General features: G+C 42.3%; 1 protein-coding gene across 4 annotated transcripts in view; it reads right to left on the reverse strand.

Annotated features, from left to right (window-relative positions):
- The window catches only part of TCOF1 (treacle ribosome biogenesis factor 1), an 89,501-nt gene that overhangs the window by 63,746 nt on the left and 4,587 nt on the right, over positions 1-21,168 (reverse strand). For all 4 annotated transcript variants that reach the window (XM_075856161.1, XM_075856163.1, XM_075856160.1 and 1 more), the window contains exons 2-4: positions 6,176-6,228; positions 3,873-3,973; positions 3,142-3,206 (exon numbers count right to left, since the gene is read on the reverse strand). In XM_075856161.1, the coding sequence (XP_075712276.1) occupies positions 3,142-3,206; positions 3,873-3,973; positions 6,176-6,228 (219 nt within the window). The remainder of the gene's footprint in view (positions 1-3,141; positions 3,207-3,872; positions 3,974-6,175; positions 6,229-21,168) is intronic.

Below are 21,168 nucleotides of genomic sequence, written 5' to 3' on the forward strand. Positions count from 1 at the left end.
ACCCCTCAAGGCATTTATTAAGGTGTAGTGAGCATTTTCACTCCACAGGTCTTTTCCATAAATGATTGCGCTGCGGATGGTGCAAATTAAAAATTTATATTTTTCCCTAGATATGCCAGTGGCAAATATGTTGTGCCCAGCTTATGCCACTGGAGACACCCAAAAAATTGTTAAAAGTGTTCTCCCGGGTATGGCGATGCCATATATGTGGAAGGAAACTGCTGTTTGGGCACACTGTAGGGTTCAGAGGGGAGGGAGTGCCATTTGGCTTTTGGAGAGCGGATTTTGCTTGGTAGATTTGTTTGAGTATTGCTGGTGTTTCCATTTATAATGGCAGAGTACATCAGGGGCATAGTCAGGTGGTATAATAATGGGGTAAAAAAAAAACAATAAAATAATCCATAGATGTGTGTTACGCTGTGACACAATCCTTTCTGCACAGGCCAGTGTCGCACTGATATATGGCGTCCTTTCTTATTCCCCTTTTGGTCCACACTCGACACCTTTGTAGTTTGGGGAATTTTGCTGTTAAAGTGTTGTCCTGGTATAATACAGGCACCCTCGCTTCCAGCGGATATGTTTGGGCCCTCCCCTTCCTGGTTCCCTAATTTTAGGGCTTTGATAAATCTCCTCTTGAAATAGAAGAAATGTTCCCCTCAGGCTGCACAACCGCATATTTTTTTTTATTTCTTGACTTACTGGAGCTATAACTAATTTTATTTTTTCATAGACGTAGTGGTATGAGGGTTTGTTTTTTGCGGGACGAGCTGTAGTTATTATTGGTACCATTTTGGGGTTTATGCGACATTTTGATCACCTTTTATCCTATTTTTTGGGAGGCAAGGGACCAAAAAACAGCAAGTCTGGCATAGTTTTTTAGTTCTTTTTATACAGCGTTCACCATGTGTTAGAAATGACATGTTAACTTTATTCTGCGGGTCAGGACGACTCCGGTAATATATTTCATAGCACTTTTTTATGTTTTACAAGGTTTTGCCCAATAAAATTACTTTTGTAAAAAGAATGTATTCTGTCTGTCGCCAAGTTGTGAGAACCATAACTTTTTAACTTTGTCGACGGAGGTGTATGAGGGCTTGTTGTTTGCGAGACGAGCTATAGTTTTTATAGATACAATTTTTGGATATGTGCGTCTTTTTGATCACTTTTTATTCCAATATTTATAGGGCAAAGTGACCAAAAAAAAAAAACCTCTGGTATAGTTTACGGGTTTTTTTTTTACGCTACCCACCGTGTGCATTATAATATTTTTATACCTCAGGTCGTTACGGTCGCGGCGATACCAAATACGTATGGTTTATTTATTTTTTTCAATAATAAACGACTTGATAAGGGAACAGGGCGATTGTGTTTTATTTTATTACTTGAAACTGTTTTTTTTTAACTTTTTTTCAAGTCCCACTAGGGGACTTGAAGGTCCAACGGTCAGATTTTTCTTTTCCTAATACATTGCGCTACCTACGTAGTGCAATGTATTAGATCGGTCAGTTATTCGCTGACAGGAAGACGATTAGGCTTCGCCTCCCGGCGGGGCCTAATCGGCTTCCGTAATGGCAGAGCAGGAGCCCATTGTGTCTCCTATTGCCATAGCAGCAGTCACCAGTCCTGATTGCCTGTCAGGGCTGGCGGTCTGATAGCAACGGCTAAGATGCAGCGATCGCTGCATCAAAGGGGTTAATGGCAGGGATCGGAGCTAGCTCCGGTTCCTGCCGTTACAGGTGGATGTCAGCTGAGCCGGAGCCATCCTGCCGGCGGCTACGGAAGCCGTTAAGGCTCCGCCGCCGGGTGGGTCCCGACTGGCTTCCGTGCTAGGCAGACCGAGAGGGCCAATATTAGGCCTCCGGTTGCCATTGCAGCCACCGGAAACCCAGCAATTTCATTGCTGGGGTTCCGATGAGCTGCAAACACTTTAAATGCAGTGATCGCGTTTGAGCACTGCATTTAAGGGGTTAATGGCGGGGATAAAAGCTAATATCGGTCCCCGCCATTACAGCCGGATGTAAGCTGTATGATACCGCTGTCATCCGGCGATGATGGCATCGGCTCAGCTTCTGAGCCGGTGCCAAGCATTTGGCGTATAAATATGGCAAAATGTGGGAAGGACTAGCTTTCCATGCGGTACCCATATGTCAAATGTCGGGAAAGGGTTAAGAGCCCTTTTACGTGCGCCAATTATCAGGCAAACGAGCGTTTACATGAACATTCGCTCCAAATCACCGCAGTGTGTAAACAGGACAAGTATCAGCCGATAAATACACGCTTGTTCATTGGCTGATCATGTTGTTTACGCAGCAATAAATATTGTCGTTGTGGGCAGCACAGCTCCCTGTGTAAACCTGATGCAAATGCATGGGGACAAGCGATCGTAGTGATGTTCACTCGTCCCCTATATATATTTAGTCGTGAAAGGCGCAAACGAGTGCGATAAAAGAAATGTCTCATTGATCGGTGCTCATTTTTATGTCCAATATTGGCCGGTGTAAAAGGACCCTTAGACTATATTTTTATAGCTCACCTATTCTATCTTACGTAGTTAGGTCAATAACTGAACTGATGCCTTTAAGGAGATCAGCCACTTTGGAGCTATAGGGTGACCAGTAAAAAAAACAAATAAATAATGGAAGAGGTTTCTAGTGTACAAGCAAAGCTGAAGCACTGCCCCAAGAACGTGATTATTCTTAGTGTGTCCGATAAAAAAAAAGTTCAAAGGCCATCTAAACCGTTAAAGACTATAACAGTGTATTATAGCGTATAGTACAAAATTGTTATTTGGATAAAAAAAAAAAAAAAGTTTTTTTTTTGAGAAACAGATTCTATATATCCTTGACACATAGAAGCTGTATCTTGCCTTGAAACCAGAATCCACCTGTTATTGATCACAAGTTATGAACTTCGATGTGACCGATAGCAGACACGCAGGACCCGCTGTCACCGAAGTAGTCAGTCCTGCTGACGTGACATTCAGATTTGAGGGCAAGATACAGCTTCTATGTATCCAGGATACATAGAAGCTGTATCTCAAAAAGTAAACACTTGTTTTTGAAAAAAACAAAAACAAAAAAAAAAAAAAAAAAAAACTTAGTATGACGAATGTATTTAAAAAAACAAAAAAAAAACGCTTACCTTGGCTGCTTTCTTGACAGATACCTTTTTGCTTTTGACCACCAGACCTGCTCCTTTTGGATGAGCTAAGTGAAAAAAGATTGATAATAGAAATCCAAGATAAAAATTAAAAACCATTTAAAATAAAAAATTTAAAAATGTACTGGTCACAACTCATTAGGGTAAATTTACATGTCACAGGTTTGAAGCAGATTCAGTGCAGATATTTCACACAAAAGCCTCAAATACTTCCACATGTAGCATTTAATAAAAAAAAAAAAAAAGAAGTGGCACATAGGACGTGCTTTTCAAATTCAATTGCAGATTTTCACCGCAGATTTAACCCTGCAATGCAAAGGGCAACATTTGCTACAAAATCTACGTCAAATCAGCCGTGAACATGCGGCTAAATCCACAACATCTGAACCCAGAGTGTGATCCTCGCTAGTCGTCCACTAGTGGCATAAATATAACAAAACAAAAACTAACTAGACTAATAAAAATAGAAATAAAACTAATAACGAGCTCCTGACTTTTGGTAGTTATTGCCATGAAGTTCGATAAGTGAACACTAAGCTATTATGTCCAATGATTCCCAGAAGACCACTAATCTGCGTCAGAGAAAAAGCGGAACAAAGATTTGCACCTCTTCAAAATTTTGCATCCACTTCTGATTTTGGTTTACAAACACTGGAGCAAAATACTGCCGTGTGAAAGTGGCCTCAGGGACAAGATCTTTGCTCCTTTCTTACCTTTTTCCTCAGAGGATTCAGAAGAGCTGACGGGATCCTGAACCCGCGGTTTCTTGCTCTGAGAAACATTCAGTTTACTGGCCGCCTCCTCTTTGTCTTTCCTAGGCGGAAGAAAATAAATCACATTGGTATTAGATTAGGCCTACACGCACTATTTTTTCAAGTGTAAAAAGTGGCATGCATTTGAAGCATTTTTATTTCAAGTTACTTTGTACAGTTTTTTTTTTCCTGTAAGTTCTATAGGAAAAATTTTATGGGGAAATTGCAAGAAAAAAAAAAAAACAGCCATACCTAGAGTTTGCTGCATTTATCAACTTTTCTGTGCCAGTTTTTTTAGTGTAGGAAAGATATAAATGGCAAAAAAGTCTAAAAACATGCACTTTTGGGCCTCCTTACGAAAAAGTGGGAGGAGCACCAGCGCATGACGCATTTACTACAATTTACGCCAGAAGATGGTGGAAAAATCTAGAGGAAAAAAATAAAATAAAATCTATGCCAGGTCTTGGCTGGCAGATTTTTACTCAGTGACTCACGGACTGATGAAGATGCAACAAAATTATTAAGAGACATGCGCCTCTTAAAGGGGTTAGACCAGAATAGCACGTTTTATGTTTTGTTTTTTTTTAAAAGCCCTGTACATCCCTAACTCAGAAACATACAGCCACGTCCCCATATCACCTTACTACGTGAATTAAATCTGTGCTGTTACATTGTAATTATTGTTCCTTCATTTGCTTGCTGTGAGACCTGCAACTCGCTACACGTGACTCCCACTTTGCACTGGGAAACTACATTTCCCAGCATCCTCCTGCCCAGCTCCTCCCTGTGCTCTCCTTTTCTTATTGGTGGCTCTGGTGGATACAATTCTGGAATCACTCATCTGCAATTTATCAAAAATTTGCGGCAAAAAAAACTTGGCATTTTACCTCGATTTTTCCCATAACACTAGAAACACCAAGAAGGCGAGATGGAGGCACAACAGCCAATGAGGCGTCCTGCAGTGAGCACCTCTGAGCCTTTTGGGGCTGGAAGCCTAACGCCAGAGTGAATGCTGGGGAGCAATCTACAGTCTTCACTGCGCCTGCTCGCCCCGAGTGGCGAGGACAAGGAATCTGGATATGCGCAAACTCACTGCAAAGGGAGAGCTAGAGATGCCATAGAAAAACAGCAGGGATGATCTTTGCATGCTCGACTGGTGAAGAACTCCTAGAGGACGTGTCCAGTAGCAACGAGGGGACAACAGACTTTGCACGGGTTATTTAGGAGGGCGAGTACGAAGAAACTTCATTAAAACGTATTTGCAGAGACTATTGTTTTGACAGAGGATACACAGCCATTGATAAGATCTTAATAAATTTGTCGCCTCTTACACCAACTTGGTTCGTATTATGACTGGTGTATGAAAGGCTAGTCTTACTAAATTCCCCCCTAAGTGCGTTGGCGCTCATACTTCACTATATACTTTGAACTAATGTTTGACCTCAGCAGGTTTTTTTTTTAAACAAAAAAACGCAAGACGCCACCGAAAACACGCCAAAATGCTGTGTGTGAAACTGGCCTGGAGACATTCTGTCCACTACCTCATAATTAATTACATACAAGTTATTACTCTTTTATGCTCGGTCAACACACCAATGTTACGTCTTAAAGGGGTCTTTCCGAGAAAACTCCTTGATGGCCTACCTGTAGGATAGGCCGTTAATGTGTGATCGGTGAAGGTAGGACTTCCAGCAAGTACCTAAAAATAGAATAAGTGTGTGTGCTGTCTGATTTTGATTGGACACTCCTACTTTGCCAGGCCCACCTAGCCCTAAAAACCATCAGAAGCGTCAGGACTAGGTAAAATGCCAAATTGGTGCCGGCAGGACTTGCGTCAGGCAAGGCAACAGAGAGCCAACCGCTCATATTCAGCAGCAGGACATGTGCCACGCAAAGAGTGGAGGCTGAAGGAGGAGTGAGAGCAGCGAGTCATTGTGTGGCTGAGACCGCCAGACCTCCCACAATGTGAAATCACGCACCCAAAACACCCCCTTTTTTTTTGCTGTGCCTGGATAAACATCTGAGGGGCTGTTGCACTCTCTGGAATGTCAATGCCCATTTGTGTAGCCGATTGTAGGGGTCCCGGTAGTTGGACCTCCACCGATTACACATGGATTGACTAGCCTAAAGAAAACCTCTAATACCAGAATCATCTAAAGCCATTCAGCACCCCATAAACCGGGTCATGTTTAAAGTTGCAGCTTTAAATTTTGTTTATTCCTTCTAACCCTTCATGTGATCAGGGTAAGAAGCCAATAACTTACTTTTTCCAGTGCACGAAGATCTCATTGAGTGACACAGTCTCTGACGGGAATTTCTGTACAGATGAAAAGAAATGAGTCTTGGTTATAACGCAATAGCGGTAACTGACCAGATCATTCACGGTGCATTGAAACTTACAAAAAAATAATAATAATAATTCCTCCCATTTAGAAGACAATCTGGTATAAACCACCACTTAATGGCGGCAGGTTTTTTGTTTTTTTATATATAAATAAAGCCAATTGAAAAAAGTGACACACACTCCCAGCTGTAATGTACAGTCATTCTGTCCGAGGGGAGATTTTACTGCTACAAAGACTGCGCCATTCCTATACATACCTTGCACGTGGCACAAAAAGCCTAATTTACCAAGACGGTCGAACAGAAAAAAATGGCCTTGTTGCCCATAGCAACTAAAGTTCTGCTGTAATTTTTTTAACCAGCTCGGGAATAATAAATGCTGCACTGTGACTGGTTAATATGGCCAAAAAAATATTTAAAAAAAATTGGAGTAGTTGCCCATAGCAACGGATTTCAGCTCCATTTCTCAGATGAGATTTGGAAAATGAAAGCAGCAACACCTCCACATTTCCAGTTGACGTTACAAACATGGCGCAAGCGACGTATCAGAGGGGCATGGCTAAATGGCTCACAATGGTGTCAAAATGACTACGGAAATAGCGCTATTTTGGGCGCAAAATACTTGTCTACACGCATGACAGCCATGAGTGGGTCTATTATTTTAGGAGTTACGCCAAATATATTAGATAGCGTGCACCACTGTAGTAAATGTAAAAACGTAAGGCAGGTAGGAGCAGCACTAGTGTAAAAAACCAGATGAATGGTCGGTGCCAAGCTTCAAATAGTAGGAGTGACTTCTCCCCATATAGTATACAGCAAGAGAAAGAGCACGGAAGCAGCACTCAAAGAAAAAAACGTGAAGTTTATTCACCCAACAAATGCGACGTTTCACTTCAATAGAAACATTTTCAAGCAAACAGTGGTAGTAACACACAGGTATAAATACCGAGAACATAGTTCAGTGAACAAAGACTAATTAATAGCAATTTATACAAAACTCATAAAAATCGCACAATGTAACAATGTGACCACGTACATAAAAATATATAATATAAGAGTCCAAGTAGGACATTCAGTGTTAATAACCTGTGTGTTACTACCACTGTTTGCTTGAAAAGGCTTCCATTGAGGAAGTGAAACGTCGCATTTGTTGGGTGAATAAACTTCACGTTTTTTTTCTTTTGAGTGCCGCTTCCGTGCTCTTTTTCTCTAAGGCTGGGTTCACACGACCTATTTTCAGACGTAATGGAGGCGTTTTATGCCTCGAAAATACGTCTGAAAACAAGCCTCGAATACGTCGGCAAACATCTGCACATTCATTTCAATGGGTTTGCCGACGACCTGTAGTTTTACGCGTCGCCGTCAAAAGACGGCACGTAAAACAACCTCGTCAAAGTGCAGGACACTTCTTGGGACGTAATTGGAGCAGTTTTTAATTGAATCCAATGAACAGCTCCAAATTACGTACGTAATTGACCCCTCGCAAAACGCGAGTACGAGCAATTCCGTCTGAACTTCAAGAGCTGTTTTCTCCTGAAAACAGCTCCGTAATTTCAGCCGTAATTGACGTTATCGTGTGCACATACCCTGTGTTTAATTTTACTTTTTTTCTTCACAAAACGCTTGAAAAAATGTGTCACTGTTCATGAACAAACAACAAGGTTTTTATGGAGACTAAATGATTACAGTAGGCCTCACTTTACTACGCTGCCCAGCAGAAAAACTGGCCTTGTTGCCCATAGCAACCAGAGCTCAGTTGTCATTTCCAAAAGCGCAAGGGGTAAAAATGGATAAACTCTATTTAAATATATTCTTTAATATTAAAAACCCAGCAGGGGTAACGCACTACATACAGTTTACTTGCACCGACTATCACACAATCATTACATGTATCTAGGTTTCCTGAAGGCCATGTCACGACATAACACTACAACAAGACAACCAGCACAGCAAGTACAAGTCCCCACATATCCAGGCCCACTACGTATTAGGTTACGACCTTAGCACAGCTATATCTGGCAGTGCATTCTGGGACTGGTAACATCAATAGAAGAGTCACACATTGCCAGGGTATAAGATAGCTGTTGATCAAAGATCACCTGCACTCATCCTCCACCATTCCCATATTAACCCCTTCAGGACTGAGCCTGTTTTGGCCTTCAGGACGAAGCAGATTTTTCAAATCTGACGTGTCACTTTATGTGGGAATAACTTTGGAATGCTTTTACCTATCCAAGTGAGTCGGAGATTGTTTTCTCGTGACACATTGTACTTTATGTCAGTGAAAAAATTGTCGATAAATTCAATATTTATTTGTAAAAAACACCAAGATGTAGAGAAAATTTGCAAAAATTAAATGTATCTACTTGTAAAACATAGTAATACCACACAAAATACTTACTAGTTTATATTTCCCATATGTCTACTTTATGTTTGCATCGTTTTTTGAACATTCTTTTATTTTTCTAGGACGTTACAAGGCTTAGAACTTTAGCAGCAATTTCCCATATTTTCAAGAAAATTTCAAAAGGCTATTTTTTCAGGGACCAGTTCAGTTCTGAAGTGGCTTTGAGGGCCTTATATATTAGAAAGTCCCCATAAATCACCCCATTGTGAAAACTGCACACCTCAAAGTATTCAAAACAGCATTCAGAAAGTGTTTTAACCCTTTAGGCGTTTCACAAGAATTACAGCAAAGTAGAGGTGAAATTTACAAATTTCTATTTTTTTTGCCAAAATTCATTTATAATAAAAAAAATAAAATTCTGTACCACAGAAGGTTTTACCCAAGAAATGCAACTCAATATTTATTTCCCAGCTTCGGCAGTTTTTAGAAATATCCCACATGTGGCTCTAGTGCGGTAATGGACTGAAACAGGCCTCAGAAGCAAAGGAGCACCTAGAGGATTTTGGGGCCTCCTTTTTAGAATATATTTTAGGCACCATGTCAGGTTTGAATAGGTCTTGTGGTGCCAAACCAGTAAACCCCCCCCCCCCCCAAAAGTGACCCCATTTTGGAAACTATACCCCTCAAGGAATTTATCTAGGGGTAATGGTTAGCATTTTGAACCCACAGTTTTTTTTCCTAAATTTATTTGAGTTCGTATGTGAAGATGAAAATCTGCTTTTTTTGTGAATAAAGTAGAAAAAACACCCCAACATATGTAAAGCAATTTCTTCCGGTTTATAGCAATACCCCATATGTGGTAATAAACTGCTGTTTGGACCCACAGCAGGCCTCAGAAGAGAAGAACCATTTGGATTTCTGATTTTGGTGGAATAGTTTTCAGTGCCGTGTCGCGTTTGAAATGCACTGGAGGGATGAAAAAACTGTGGAAACCCGCAAAAGTGACCCCATTTTGCAAACTACACCCCTCAAGGAATTTTTCTAGGGGTAAAGTTAGCATTTTGACCCCACAGTTTTGCTAAATTCATTGGAATTATTCTGTAAAGGTAAAAATCTACATTTTTCCGGAAAAATCAACATTTTTAATTTTTACAAGGAATAAAGGAGAAAAAGCACCCCAACATTTGTAAAACAATTTCTCCCGATTCCGTAAACACGCCATATGTGGTAATAAGGTGCTGTTTGGACCCACAGCAGGGCTTAGAAGAGCGCTATTTGGCTTTTGGAGCTCAAATTTAGCTGTAATAGTTTTTGGGTGTCATGTCGAATTTGCAAAGCCCCCCAAGGGACCAAAACAGTGGAAGCCCCCCAAAAGTAAACCCATTTGGGAAACTACACCACTTAAGGAATCTATCTAGGGGTAGTTAGCATTTAGACCCCACAGGTCTTTTGCAGAATTTATTAGAATTAGGCCGTGAAAATTAACATTTCCACTAAAATGTTGAATTTTCTCTATTTCACAAAGGATAAAAGGAGGAAAAAGTGACCCATCATCTGTAAAGCAATTTCTCCCGAGTACGGCAATACCCCACATGTGGTCAAACGGTACTTCATTAGAAAGTAATTAACCCTTTCCGGACTGATCCAGATTTTGCTTTTCCTTTTTCCCTCACCCCTCTTTCCGAGAGACATAACTTTTTTAGTTTTCCGTCAATAGAGTGGTGTGAGGGCTTATTTTTTTGCGGGACGAGCTGTAGTTTTTATTGGCACCATTTTTTGGCACATACACCTTTTTGAGCACTTTTTATGACATTTTTTGGTAGAGAGAAGGTGACCCAAAATCAGCGATTTTGCCGTTTTAAATTCTTTATTTTTCACGGCGTTCACAGAGCGAGTTAAATAATGGTATATTGTAATAGTTTGAACTTTTACGGACGCAGCGATACCAATTTTGTGTATTTTTTTTACATTACTTTAGAGAAAAAAAAAATGTGAAAAGGTTTTTTTTTTTTAGACTTTAAACATTTATTTAATTTTTTCCACTAATAACTATTTACTTTTGTTTTTACATATTTTATTAGTCCCCCTATACTTGAACCAGCAATCATTAGATCACTGGTAGAATACACTGCAATACTAATGTATTGTAATTTTTTTACAGGCTCCTGTAACAGCGCGATCGCTGTTTCTGTCCATTAGTCCTGGGTGTCAGCTGTAATACACAGCCGACACCCGAAGCGTATGGCGCGGGCTCAGATGTGAGACGCTCTATACATCACCCCCACACCACGCTATTAAGTCGTGGTGCGCGAAGGTTTTAATGCACAGCAGATAGTGCACAGTGAAAATTTAAATTTTCCACTGATATGCCATTTTAGTGCACTATATGTTGTGCCCTGTTTGTGCCACAAACACCTCACAATATTAACCGGGTTCTCTCGGGTATGGCGATGCCATGTCGGTGAACGTAAACTGCTGCTTGGGCACGCTGTAGGGCTCAGAAGGGAAGGAGTGGCATTTGGCTTTAAAGAGCGCAGACTTTGCTTGGTAGTAGCTCTGGCGTTTTGCGGCTATTTCAGTTAATAATGTGGGGGCATATATAGGCTGGGCAGAGTATATCAGGGAATAATAAGAGGGTATAATAATAATGGGCGCACTAATAAATGGTGTCCGATCTTATCCGCTTTTGTTTTCAATAGTTTTTTATTAAACAGTTTTGTAAAATAATAATATAGTAATAAAACAGACTCGCAGAGTCTCAACTTTTGCATTTCAGTAATACAATTAAACAAAGTATTAGACCAACATGGCCTCCAATAAATCTCACATTATATATCTGTCATGATGTCAACACTCCTGCCAAATATATAGTATATAAATGTATTCATTGCTAACATAGGTAACTATCCTTGACATCACATTACTTTATAGAGTACCTTAACATGGCCTCTATGGAAGAAAGATGAGAGAGAAAAAGAAAAAAAAAAAACAAAACACACACAATAATCAAAAGGAGGATAAGGAGGGGGGGGAAGGAAAGGTGTAGGGTAGAAGGGTTTCATAACCATCTCTATGTATTCACGAAGATGTGTGATTCCTCCATGGGTCCCAAATGGCATCAAATTTGTCTAAAGTACCAGCCAGCAGATGTGTTAGGCGGTCATTAACCATTATCCATGAGATCTTAGCGATCAACATATCCATAGACAACGTGGGTGTTCGCCAAGCCCTAGCAATAGTTATTTTAGCTGCCAGAAACACATATCGGAGAAATTTACGTGCGGGGGCCCGAACCTCCGGAATAGGACCGCATAGCAGTGCCGTAATCACATCCTTGGGGGGGTTTGACTTGGATCACTGTGTTAATAAGCTGGTATACCTGGTTCCAAAAGGTGGCAACCATTGGGCACTCTAAAGCAGTGCATATCCACCGATGGGTTAAATCGAGCTATACGAGTAGGGACCATATACCATCTCATTAATACCTTATAACCCGCTTCCACCAAGGATGTATTGATAGATAGTTTCGAGGTCGTACATGCCATCTCCCGCCACTGCTCCAATTCCACCCCCGTACCTAAATCGTGTTCCCATCGAGTCATGTAAGGGAGTTTACCTTCCGGAGTAACCAGATCGGAATATATCGTGGATATTTTACGTCGTAGGCCAGAAAGCCAGCACAGCCGTTCAAAAGTGGTCAATGTACTGATGTCCCCCCGCCTGGATTTCCAGTCCAACAGGAAATGGTGTATCTGGATGTATCTAAAATGCTCCGATGGGGGCATCGAGTGTGAGTCCTTAAAGTAATCCAAAGTTCTAATGTCCCCCCCTATAAAGAAGTCCTTAATCCTGTAAAACCCCTTATTGAGCCACCACCGGAATTCCATTCTACGCAGACCCGGAGGAAAGGCAGAATTACCCGTGATAGTCATGAGCGGATTATGGGGTGATTTAATATGAAATCTCTTTCTAAGCGAGTCCCACAGCTGTAACATCTGAGAAAGCACAGGGGAGAGAACCGGAGGCCTGTCCGAGGACTCCATCCACAGTAACGTTTCCAGCGGGAAACTGGTACATGCGGCCGTTTCAATTTGCGTCCACTGGGGGCAGTATGGTCTCGCATACATATCTGTAAATTGCGCCAGACGTGCTGCATGGTAGTAATGTTGGATATTGGGAACCCCCAGTCCCCCCGCAGTTTTAGGGGTAAATAAAGTTTGTCTCTGTATTCTCGGTCTTTTAGAACCCCAAATAAACGACATAATGAGCCCTTGGATTTGTCGAAGTGCCTTCTGAGGGACCACAATACGGAGCGTGCGAAAATAATATAGCAATCTGGGCAAGATCGTCTTTTTGATGGAGGCAATACGACCAAACCATGAGAGATTAAGAGGGGACCATCTAGTGAGATCTGTAGCTATTTGTTGAAAAAGTGGAGGGAAGTTGTCCTTGTAGAGGGACTCTATGGTGGGCGTCAATTTGATACCTAAATACGTCAATCTACGTGCATCCCAATGAAAATCAAAGTTAAGTTTTAGGAGCTTCACTACCCCGATTGGCAATGTAAGATTCATTGCCACCGACTTGGAGTGGTTGACCTTAAAGGAACAGTGTCATCACAAATTATTTTTTTATATGTTAAAGATGTTAGTGCTTTATTAAAAACGTTTATATTCATTTGTGTGTTTGTGTTTTACTTTTTCTTATTTTTACACTTTTTCTTCCCTATGGGGGCTGCCATTTTTTGTTCCATTTCTGTCTGTGTCGATTAACGACACATACAGACATGGAATACGGCAGCCACAGTCCCATAGGGACTGCGAACGGCTCCCGTCCCATTGACTTCAGTGTACGGCGTCTGTGTGGGAACTGCGCATGCGCCGCTCCCACACAGTCCAATTCGAAATTGAAAGACAATATAAGATCTTAAGAATAGATCTTAAGAATAGACAAAAAGCCTGAACCGAAGCCCATTCTTTCAAGGACATAAAACAAATAGTCCCAGGATAGCGAGTCAAAGGCTTTCTGAAGGTCAAGGCTTAATAGCATACCTTATCCGCTTTTGGAACGCTATGCACATTTTGCATCGCTATATTCTGGGAGCCAGAACTTTATTTTTTCACTACCGGAGCCGTGTGAGGGCTTATTTGTTGCAGGACAATCTATACTTTCCATTGGTACCATTTTGGGGTACATGCAATTTTTTTTTTTATCACTTTTTTTCCATTCTTCGGCAAGCCAGGTGACCAAGAACCATCAATTCTGACAATGTTTTTTATTTATTTTTTATGCCGTTTACCGTGGGCTATATATGACCATTATATTTTATTCTGCAGGTCGGTACGATTACAGCGATACCACATGCATATAGCTTTTACATTTTGCAGCGTATGTGCAATAAAATAACTTATTATTAAAATAAATATTTTTTGTGTCACCATATTCTGAGAGCCGTAACTTTTATTTTTCAGTCAAAAAAGCTGTGTAAGGGCTTGTTTTTTTGCGGGACGGGTTGTAGTTTGTATCGGTACTACTTTGGCGTACATGTGACTTTTTGATAACTTTTTATTTTATATTTTGGGAGGGGTGGTGACCAAAAAATAGCAATTAGACCTACCGGTAATTGTATTTCCAGGAATCCATCATGACAGCACTACAGGAGGTTGCCCTATTGACCTCTGTAGGGACAGGAAGACAGAGGTTAAAAGGCCCCTCCCACCACCCCTTGCCAGTGTTTTTCAATTACTACACCAGGATGGATGCAACCCAATTTTATTTCTAGGGATAATAACTGACATGTTAATTGCACAAATCAGAATTCAATAAGGGAGGGAATATAATGGTGCTGTCATGATGGATTCCTGGAAATACAATTACCGGTAGGTCTAACTGCTATTTTCCAGTACATCCCTCATTACAGCACTACAGGAGCAATACCAGATTATAATGCTCAGGGCGGGACTACGGATTGAAGGACTTTCCGTCCAAAACTTAAATCCGTATCGGACAGAACATCGAGCCTATAATGTTTGCAAAACGTATGATGGTTTGACCAAGTGGCAGCTCTGCAGATTTGGTCCATAGAGGCTTCTCTTCTTTCTGCCCAGGATGCCGAAACTGCCCTCTGATGCCTTGTGGGGCACATAGTCCTTGGGACTTGTAGGCTTCTTGTATGGTAGTTTTTACACATCTCGCTAGAGAGCCTTTCTTTCCTCTATTCTTTCCCCCAAACAGGACAAATAGATTTTTATCTCGTCTCCAGGAGGCTCTATCCAGATACTGAAGAATTGTTCGCCTGACATCCAGGCAATGGAATTTTTCTTCTTGTTGGATTTTTGGATCTGGATAAAAGGAAGGTAGAATTATTTCTTGTTCTCTATGGAAAGCAGTAGATACCTTTGGAATAAAGGAGGGATCCAGCTTTAGGATGATCTTATCCTCTTGTACTTTTAGGTACGGTTCTATGACTGACAGAGATTGGATTTCTCTAATCCTTCTTGCTGAAGTAATAGCGACTAAGAATGCAGCTTTTAGAGTTAAAAAATGCATAATAATTGTGTCGAGCGGCTCAAAGGGGGGCTCACAAAGAGTCGTTAACACCACATTCAAATCCCAGGTAGGAACAGATTTCTTTAGGGAAGGTTTCAGTTTAGGGACCGCTTGAGTGAATCTTCTGATCCACCGATGTTCAGCCAGGGGAGTATTAAAATTTTTTCCTAAGGCTGAAATCTGTACTTTTAAGGTACTAGGACTAAGCCCTTTTTTGAATCCCGATTGTAAAAAATCTAGGATTTTCGCAATGTTGGGAGAAAATGGGTCTGGTCCTGGGTCTCCATACCAGGAACAGAATTTCTTCCAAATTTTGATAGATTTTTGAGGTAACTTCTTTATGACTTGATAAGATAGTTGAAATTACCTCATCTGACAGACCGTGGTTCCTCAAGATCTACCTTTCAGGATCCAGGCTGATAATTTCAGACTTTATATTCCCTGAAAGAATAAGGGACCCTGGGAGAGAAGATTCTTTCTGACTGGGAGCATGATAGGGTCTTCCAACGCTAGGTATTTTACGATTGGAAACCAACTTCTTTTTGGCCAATAGGGAAGAATAATGATGAGCTTTGTCAAATCTTCCTGGATTTTTCTTAATACCATTGGTATTAGAGGAAACGGAGGAAAGGCATAGGCCAGATCCATGCCCCAGGGTTGGGACAATGCATCTACTCCCAATGGGTTGTCTCTGAGATTTAGGGAGAAGAATGTCTCTACCTGGGAGTTTTTCCTCGTGGCAAACCGGTCTATTTGTGGATAACCCCACCTTCGGGTTAAGAACAGAAAGACTTCCCTGTTTAGGGACCATTCTCCAGGGTCTATTTTTTCCAGACTCAGGAAATCTGCTGAGCCTTTTAGGTGGACTGCAGAGACTGATCGGACATTTTCTTCTGCCCAACTGAAAATTTGTGTAGAGAGGGCCTGAAGAAGCGTGTGTCTTGTTCCCCCTTGATGGCGAAGAATGGACACCGCTGTCGTGTTGTCCGATAAAATTCTTATATGCTTCCCTTTTATGATGGGTGAAGCTCTTATAAGTGTCTCCCATACGGCTTTTAGTTCTCTGAAGTTTGAGGACATCTTCATTTGAACAGGCCATGTGCCCTGAAAGTGCTGGTCTTGGATTACCGACCCCCAGCCGTGTTTGCTGGCATCTGTGGTAATCACTACATAAGGAGAAGTTCTCCAGGGGACTCCCTTGTCTATGTTGTTTGTGCAGAGCCACCACAGGAGGGATGATTTCACAGTCTCGGAAATTTGAATTCTTGAATTCAGGGAGTTCTGTTTTCGATCCCACTGGGACAAGATCAGATTCTGTAAGGGTCTGGAGTGAAATTGGCTCCATGGAATAGATTGGATGCAAGACGTCATCATTCCCAACATCCACATACATTCCCTAATGGAACAGGCGTCTTTCCCCAAAATTTCCTTACTTCTGCCAGTAGGAGTATTTGTTTCTCTCTTGGGAGGAAGAAATGTTGAAGGGAGGAGTCTAGCAGTACTCCTAAGACGACCTTCTGTTTTAGGGGAGGAAGACTCGACTTCTGAAAGTTGATTCCCTACTACAGGAATTGGGATGGATAAAGAACCTGTGACCGATGACTGTCTAAGATAGACGGAGTATCTGCCGTTAACAAAAAAAGTCGTCTAGATATGGTATAATTACTATACCCTGACTTCTTACGAATGCCATGATCTCTGCCATAAATTTTGTACAAATTCTGGGGGCGGAGGAAATGCCGAAAGGGAGGCAAACTGGAAGTGGAGAATGGAAGGACCGTCCTGAATTGCGAATCTGGGGAATCTCTGGTACGCGGGGTGGATAGGAACGTGATAATACGCATCCTTTAAATCGATCTTACACATTGATGCCTCTTCCCTTATTAGAGGAATAGTCGATCTGATAGACTCCATCTTGAATTTTCGATATATCACCCATTTAGGACCTTCAAGTTGATTATTGTCCTGTAGGAACCGTTTGGTTTTTTGACTAAGAAGATTTTTGAATAGTGGCATTTGCATATTTCGTTGTGGGGAACTGGAGAAATGGCTCTCAATTTGAGTAGTTTCTGGACGTCCTGGATAAGGATCTGATGAAGGTATTTTGCTTGGTACTGGGTTATTAGAAATTTTTCTGGAGGAATGGAGGAAAATTCTATTTTGTACCCTTCTTCTATGATCTTTAGAACCCAGGGGTTCTGGGTTATTCTCGACCATTTGGGATAAAATTGTAGGAGTCTTCCTCCTATGCTCTTGGCGTCATTGCTTTGAGGGCTGGAATCAATTATTTGGGTTAAGGAGATACCCTCTACCCCTTTTCCCTTTGGGGTAACTCCAGCGACCGGACTTCCCTTTCCCGCTGTAGTTCTGTAAGGTAGGATCCCTCTGTTGGCGAAACCTCCCAAACTGAGGGTTTTTTTTGGGTTTCTCTTCAGGAAACCCCTTTTTTCTATCTGCTGCATTCTCCAGCATGTTATCGAGGAGAGGACCGAACATCAGAGACCCTGTAAATGGGATAGAACACAATTTGTTCTTGGACTTCGTATCTCCTGACCACATTTTGAGCCATAATGCTCTTCTAGCAGCATTCGAGAGAGCCCCATTCCTGGCAGCAAATCTAATAGATTCCGCTGAAGCGTCTACCAAGAATCCGGTTGCCATTTTTAGTAAGGGTAGAGATTCTAATAGATCTTGTCGTGATGTCTTCATCATCAAATGGGTCTCCAGCTGGTTTAACCATATAAACATTGCTCTTGCTACTGATGTGGCCGCGATATTAGTCGAGATCAAAGCAGAGGAAGATTCCCACGCTCTTTTCAGTAGCCCGTCTGCCTTTCGGTCCATGGCATCCTTCAAGAGGAATCTTCAAATGGGATTGCGATTAGTTTAGCAACCCTGGATACTGGGACATCTACTTTTGGGATCTCATCCCAAGGTTTAGTGTCTTCTGGATCAAAGAGAAGTCTGTTTTTAAAATCTCTTGAAATGAAGAGCCTTTTTTCCGAATCTTCCCATTCAGTTGTCACCATTCTTTTGAGGTTTTCGTTAACCGGAAAAACCTTTGTTTTCTTTTCCGTTAGACCTCCAAACATCTCATCCTGGATGGTATGTGGTTGGTCTTCTTCGGGAATATCCATGGTTTCCCGTATTGCTTGAATTAAGGTATCAGACATCTCGGAAGAGAAGAAATTTTTTTCTCTTGAGTGGAAGAAGTTGAAGGCAAGAGTTCCTCTCCTTCGTCTAACTCATCCTCTGATAGGTAATAACACTCCTGCTCCGAGTCAGACCCCTGAGAGGGGGGACAATATTTTTGATCCACTTCCATCCGTGGTCTTTTTGCCCAGGAGTGGGAGGGAGTTTCTTGAGGAGGGGCGAGGGAGGCTACTGACGGACCCACTTCTTCACGAATCATAGCCCTAAGTTCGGACATGAACGTTGGTTGTTCCTCCTTTAGTATTTTTGCAATACAATCCTGACACAATTGTTTCCTATGTGATTCTGGCAATTTTTTTTCACAAGTCGGACAATTTTTAACCTTTTTTATCAGTTTGTCTCTGAGAGGAATCTTTATCCTAGAGAAAACAGAAGGTAGGTAAAGTATGGTGTTCATACATAAGGAGTCATAACCCTTACCCCAAGGGTGAGACTCACGTGACCCTGGTACATATCTGGAGTTCCATCAGGACGAGGAAGTTCCATACCGCGACAGGTAACAGGCAATGCAATATGCAATCCACAAAAATAATCCAAGTTAGAGTTATCAGCTCTAACTACATACCTGTGCGGGTCCCTTTAAATGCGGTAGTTTTGAATTTCCCGCCTTCCAAGATGGCCGCGGACCGGAAGTAGCCCGACGTCATTTCCGGTCGGCTATTCGTCTTTCCTTGTAGTGCAGCCGCCATAGCCGGCGACTGAGGCTTGCTATGCGGCGCAGCAAGGATCCCTGCCGATGCATCCACGTCTATGGAGCTGCCGGTCCCTGCCTGGTCCGCGGCCAGGCCGAAGCCTGCTTGGGAAACCCCAGCCCCCACACACTACCCGAACCCTGCCTAGGACTCCTCTGGTAGGTATCTCAGGGTGGGAGCTAAGGGACCCCTCGTTCGAGGGGTGTTAGCCTGGGCATTAGGGGGAAGAGAAGGGGGAGTGCACGGACCCCCCGATCTTGCCCCCTGCCCGAGTTTCTTTTCCTGCACAATACAGGAGCGACGTCTCTCTGCTCCTGACCCTGTGGGGACAGGAAGAACACTGGCAAGGGGTGGTGGGAGGGGCCTTTTAACCTCTCTGTTTTCCTGTCCCTACAGAGGTCAATAGGGCAACCTCCTGTAGTGCTGTCATGAGGGTTGTACTATAATAGTGATTCTGGCATTGTTTTTTGTTTATTTTATTTGCGGTGTTCACCGTGCGGGAAATATAATATTATAGTTTTATAGTTGGGGGTCGTTTCGAACGCAGTGATACCAAATAGGTGTACTTTTTTTACGTGTTCATTTTTTTCATATAATATAAGACTTATTATAGGAAAAAAAAGCATTGTTTGTTTATGTAACGTAACTTATTTTTTCACTTTTTTTTAAACATTTTTTTTTTTTTTACTTGTCCCACTAGGGGACACTTAGACTTCCAGCTCTGATCGCTGCTGGAATACATTACACTACACACGTAGTGTAATGCATTCCAACTATCATTGTGACGTGACAGTCACTGACAGGAAGCCTACGAGAATAGTCATGGTCTGGCGTCCGGTTGCCATGGGTACCATCGCCAGCCCCTGTGATTTCACGTGGGGGCTGCCGTTCTGCGCTAAATACCTCAAATGCGGCGACTGCAATCGAACGCCGCATTTAAGGGGTTAACTGCCGAAATAAGCGGCGATGAGCCGCTGATCAGCAACAGGGAATGCAGGGCAGACACCCTGCACAGTTAACCACCACTGCGGTGCAGCGCCACGCTGTGGTTAACTGTCAAAGCACAGACGTAACTGCACATCGCGGTACGCGAAGTTACTGCACACTTCGACGTGCATTAACGGCAAGGTGCAGGAAGGGGTTAAGGGGAACCCGTCATATTAAAAAAACATTGTCTGTTCTGTGGGCACAGTGTTATAAAGAGCTACATTGATATATAATTTTGTGCCTAAAGATTCAGGATAACCTGTAAATTATTGATTTAAATCCCTACTCCCTATGGGTTTAAGAGTCCAGTGGGCGTCCTATCCAATGATTAGCAGCTGTTTGTGTATGTACACGGATATAGCCATGGCTGAAAATCAATGGTTGAGACCGCACACAGCTATTAAATGGGAACATCCACCATAGTAGTTTGAGGCAAAGGATATGCCATAAAATTCTGATCGATGGGTCCAAGCTATGAGACAAGCACCTAACTCCAGAACGGGGGTTACCTGTCCGACCTGATGAGGTGGCCGCCAATCGGTGGAGAATTAGTGGAGGTGGCCGCGCATGCGCAAGGTGCTTTCCATAAATTCCTATGGGAGATATAGGGGGAGAAAAAAAAACCAAAGACTAGCAATTGGCTCTTCTGCAATCCTAGCGGCAGCACTGATTGAAGGGGAGATTCTGATAGACAGGGCTCCCCTCAACCACTACCTGCATGACTAGCTACAAAGCTCATCACTACCGATTGGTGGAGATCCAGTAACAGACAGCGCCGCCTCACCAAGCACCACCTGCAGAAAGGAAGCAGAAACAGCACCCCTGAACTCTGACCAGTGCATTAGGCATTTATGGGCATCCAAAGAGAGCAGCTTTAAAGGCCCTATTACACCGGCTGATAATCAGCTGGTGCAGCGAGTGGCGATCGAGACATCGTTGATCGGCGCTCGTTTTCTCCAGTCTACAGATGGGGACGAGCGGTCGTTACTCCGATCGCGCGCGTCCATACATCATGTCAGCAGCGCGTCCATACATCATGTCAGCAGCGCGTCCATACATCATGTCAGCAGCGCGTCTCCTTGTTTACACAGGGAGATGTGCTAACGATAATATTTAACTCTTTTAA

This window comes from Rhinoderma darwinii, chromosome 3 (assembly GCF_050947455.1).
Source record: "Rhinoderma darwinii isolate aRhiDar2 chromosome 3, aRhiDar2.hap1, whole genome shotgun sequence".
Classification (NCBI taxonomy): domain Eukaryota; kingdom Metazoa; phylum Chordata; class Amphibia; order Anura; family Rhinodermatidae; genus Rhinoderma; species Rhinoderma darwinii.